General features: G+C 45.5%; 1 protein-coding gene across 1 annotated transcript in view; it reads left to right on the plus strand.

Moving 5' to 3' along the window:
- Positions 1-1,701: 1,701 nt before the first annotated feature.
- The window catches only part of LOC120572760 (nucleolar transcription factor 1-A-like), a gene marked incomplete at its 3' end in the record, with an annotated part of 21,337 nt that continues 18,038 nt past the window's right edge, over positions 1,702-5,000 (plus strand). The window contains 4 exon segments of the mRNA XM_039822180.1: positions 1,702-1,855; positions 3,571-3,665; positions 4,648-4,803; positions 4,806-4,822. Coding sequence (XP_039678114.1) covers positions 3,605-3,665; positions 4,648-4,803; positions 4,806-4,822 — 234 coding nt within the window.

Raw genomic sequence — 5,000 nt, forward strand, 5'->3', positions numbered from 1 at the left:
CGTGTATAGAGCCAGCATATCTCCACCAGACTCCATGTAAATAATCAGGACTTTTATCATCGTAAAACACACTTCATTCAAAGTGGACAGAAACTAAATAAAACTACCAAAAGCCGTCTTGGTTCATCTTTCCACTGTTCCAACAATCACCACTCTGGTTTGGTTAAAATAAACCCTTAATTCACCCATTTACATGTGGAGATATGCTGGCTCTATACACACTAAAAGTCCTGATTATTTACATGGAGTCTGGTGGAGTTTGGTGATGGTGATTTCGGGGCTGTTTCATGTTAAACTAAAAGGATCTTACTCTTTAACTAAAAGTTGTAAATTGTGTACTGAACCAATTCCAAAGATTGTTGTTCCCATCAGTCAAAAAACGATATTAAGGGATTGTTGTTTCATTGTTTAACTTTTTCATCATCCGGACCAGCAGGTGGCGGTATTAAGTTGGCCAGTACACACACACACACACACACACACACACACACACACACACACACACACACACACACACACACACACACACACACACACACACACACACACACACACACACACACACACACACACACACACACACACACACACACACACACACAGTCTCTCTCTCGGGTTAGAGAGTTTTTCAGTTTTATTAATTTGTGACATTGAAACATAAATAAAGTCTCAGTAGATTCTGTAGAAAATGTCTTTTTATTTATAATAAAACTGCACTTTATTTAAGAAATAAAACAGAGGATATTTTTTCCTTTTTTTGAAACCACAACACGATGTTAGGAGGGCTGGTTGTGGATCTGTTTTGTTGTTTACTTGTCTGTTATATACCAATAAAAACAACTTAATAAAAAAACCCAAACATCTGAATCTGGAGCCCCACCCCACCTCCACCTCCACTCACCTGTGGAGAGTTTCCCGGCACGAGGACAGGTGTATCTACAGCTGGATGTATAGATAGGTCATTTCTCCGGGGGGAGGGCACCGGTGACTCGATGGAGACCGGACCCGCAGAAGATGTGTCCTCGGCGGGCCGGATGCCATGCGGATGCGGGCTGCTGTCCTGCAGGATGCGGGTTACTTTGCCGACTCAGAGCCGCTGATTAGCACCGCGACAGGCCGGGGAGGGAGCCCTAAACAGAGGGGAGACTCCTCTTCTCCGGGGAGGGAGCCCTAAACAGAGGGGAGACTCCTCTTCTCCGGGGGAGCCCTAAACAGAGGGGAGACTCCTCTTCTCCGGGGAGGGAGCCCTAAACAGAGGGGAGACTCCTCTTCTCCGGGGAGGGAGCCCTAAAGAGGGGAGACTGATGCCTTTTTTTTGGTAGGCTACACTTTGGTTCCTCTTCTCGGGAGTCTGGAACTGCGAGACAGCCGCTCTCCTCCGCGGCCCCCAGACTGCATCTCTGTCCCCGGGCCCCGGTGCTCTGTCTCCCCGCCGGTTTCAGCATCTGGACCCGGACCAGGTTAAAGTCAGGAAGGGGAGATTTCCAGGACAAGACGCTGTCCGCTGTCGAAGTGTATTTTTAACTTATTTTTACACTGTGAAAAATACATGAAATAAAAATAATAGGCTACTGATAACATGTAAAGTAGTTTTTCAGCGGGGTTGGCTGGTGTTTTGTAGCCGCTGTCTCTGGTTTCATCCTCCGCCTTTGTCCTCATGTTTTCTCCCGGAGTTCCTCCCCCTGCGGCGCTGGGCGGAGTTTCATACCGGACTAGACGCTCCTTTTGTCGGATTCGTTTCGAGCTGACTCCCCGGGGTTTACGGCTGAAAAAAACACACTTTGAAAGTCCCGAAATAATCCAAACGACCACAGTGGTGTGCAGTATTAAACCAGGTTTCTGTCTCAATCGGCAGGTGAGTAGTTAGTTGTGATTTTAAAGCATATTTGTGGGGTTTTCTGGTCGTTTGTCCCCGAGTCTCCAGAACATTCATGGCGGCTTCGCAGTGAAGGCTTCTGGGCAGCTGCTTGTCATCCAGCCCGCTCAGCACCCAAATCTGCACAAATCTGCAGTTTGGCAGTTAAATAACTCACACCAGATGAACATAACGCCATTTTAATCCCATATTTTATGCAACCAAAGACACTGTATGTCGACGAATTTTACCTTTTAAGCAGTTTTGCTAAACGTTGCAATTATCTGCTTGCACGTGCGGAAAACTTGTGTGTTCAAACGCTTTAATATTCATTTCGTTTTTGTATTTTCTAAGTTTAAGTCTCAGTTCACACATTTAGGTAAAAAGGCTTTAGCTAAATATACAGTACAGTTCAGCGGAAGCTACGTGGTGACTCCTGCCGGAGAACGGACGCCATTACCGGGGCAGCTGGAGCCTGACGGCCCGCTGCTTTCAGCTAACATTACCGTCTCACGTCGCACTAACAAACTCCATTTAGAAATCCTAAAACTAAACATGGCGCCAGACTTTTGTCCTATATAAAACATAAATCAATACTCTCCTTTATGTCTTTGTGAATTCGGCTCGTAAACAGTTTATTTCAGACAAACTCTTGACTTCTGCGGAGTCGATCTGACCGACTCTCTACTGCCCTCCGTGCTCTGTTTTGGATGAATCATGTTTAGAAATAGAGACACTTTTAAGAACGTTTTTTCTTTTTTAAATCTATTTAATTCCTGCCGAATGAATGAGTTGCTCATAAAGATCGACGACAGTGTCTTACACTAGCTGTATGTTTACATATATATGCTTATATAAGCGTTTTTTGATTTAAAGTGACAGATTTTTGAATGGAGTTTGGATAAACATGCCTGCCCTCAGAATGACCTGTTCTGGGTTCAACAACACACTGAGCTCATAACATTGTTGAGCCGTTTCATGCAGAGTTTAAATATTCCGTTTACACCGGTAATACGGGAATAAATCGCCTAATCTTCGCCCCCCCAGTTTGACCTTGTCAGCGGGCCGCGGTGACGCACCACAGCCGGGGACAGGTTGCCTCGGCCGGTCAGTCAGGGTCAGAACAGCCGGGGATCAGAGCGCTGAGGGCGGATCAGCAGACGGCAGGGGCGGACTCACACGTTGGAAACATCCGGGGCCTTAGCCCACATATTGTAGATGAGTTTTTTGGGATGCTTAAAAAAAAAACATTTTTGCTGCTTTTTTTAATTTTTTGGGGGGGAAATCATTATTGTCATTTTTGTTGCTTTTGTTTTTTTTGCCAGACCTACAGTATGGGGTCCACTGGTCAGATTGTTTTCCCATTTCGGCAGATGTTTGCAATATTTTTCAAGCCAATGCATAACAGAAATCTGTTCATCTTTTGGGGAAAAACCTGATAGTTGCCAAGGAAAAGAAAATAATCATCCTGTAGAGCCGACATCCTGTTTTACATCCGACTGTGTTCATCATTCTGGCACCAGAACAATTCAAACTAACGTTGAGGATGAGAGGCACACACTGTCTGATTGTGTTTTTAAGTTACATAACTAAGGTAGGAGAGGACCTATGTGTAAGCAGTATTACTAATCTTCTTGAAACCTGTGTGTGTGTGTGTGTGTGTGTGTGTGTGTGTGTGTGTGTGTGTGTGTGTGTGTGTGTGTGTGTGTGTGTAGAGGAGTGAGGCGAGTCCTCTCCGTCACTCGCTGCATGATGAACGGCAGCGGCAGCGTCTCTGCGGCTCAGAGCGCCAGGATCAAGAGTGAACCAGGTAACCAACACCTGCTGTTTTTCTCAACCCACCAGACTCCATGTAAATAATCAGGACTTTTAGCGTGTATAGAGCCAGCATATCTCCACCAGACTCCATGTAAATAATCAGGACTTTTAGAGTGTATAGAGCCAGCATATCTCCACCAGACTCCATGTAAATAATCAGGACTTTTAGCGTGTATAGAGCCAGCACATCTCCACCAGACTCCATGTAAATAATCAGGACTTTAGCGTGTATAGAGCCAGCACAGGCTGCATCCTCCAGACTCCATGTAAATAATCAGGACTTTTAGTGTGTATAGAGCCAGCACATCTCCACCAGACTCCATGTAAATAATCAGGACTTTTAGGCTGTATAGAGCCAGCATATCGCCACCAGACTCCATGTAAATAATCAGGACTTTTAGCGTGTATAGAGCCAGCATATCTCCACCAGACTCCATGTAAATAATCAGGACTTTTGGCGTGTATAGAGCCAGCATATCTCCACCAGACTCCATGTAAATAATCAGGACTTTTAGTGTGTATAGAGCCAGCATATCTCCACCAGACTCCATGTAAATAATCAGGACTTTAGCGTGTAGAGCCAGCACATCTCCACCAGACTCCATGTAAATAATCAGGACTTTTAGCGGTATAGAGCCAGCACATCTCCACCAGACTCCATGTAAATAATCAGGACTTTTAGCTGTATAGAGCCAGCATATCTCCACCAGACTCCATGTAAATAATCAGGACTTTTAGTGTGTATAGAGCCAGCATATCTCCACCAGACTCCATGTAAATAATCAGGACTTTTAGTGTGTATAGAGCCAGCATATCTCCACCAGACTCCATAGTTACCTCCCGTGTGTGTGTGTGTGTGTGTGTGTGTGTGTGTGTGTGTGTGTGTGTGTGTGTGTGTGTGTGTGTGTGTGTGTGTGTGTGTGTGTGTGTGTGTGTGTGTGTGTGTGTGTGTGTGTGTGTGTGTGTGTGTGCAGATGATTGGACGAAGGAGGACTGTCTGATGCTGCTGGAGAGGATCAGGACTCAGCTGCCCGACACCGACGCCATGAAGTATAAAACCACCGAGTCGCACTTCGACTGGGACAAGGTCGGCTTCGGCAGCTTCACCGGAGAAATGTGCCGCCAGAAATGGCAAAAGTCTCCTCTGATGTACGAACCCTCACCACAGCCATCCCATAATATACACACCAACGTTCACCACAGCCATCCCATAATATACACACTAACATTCACCACAGCCATCCCATAATATACACACTAACATTCACCACAGCCATCCCATAATATACACACCAACATTCACCACAGCCATCCCATAATATACACA

The sequence above is a fragment of the Perca fluviatilis genome, chromosome 14 (genome assembly GCF_010015445.1).
Source record: "Perca fluviatilis chromosome 14, GENO_Pfluv_1.0, whole genome shotgun sequence".
Lineage (NCBI taxonomy): Eukaryota > Metazoa > Chordata > Actinopteri > Perciformes > Percidae > Perca > Perca fluviatilis.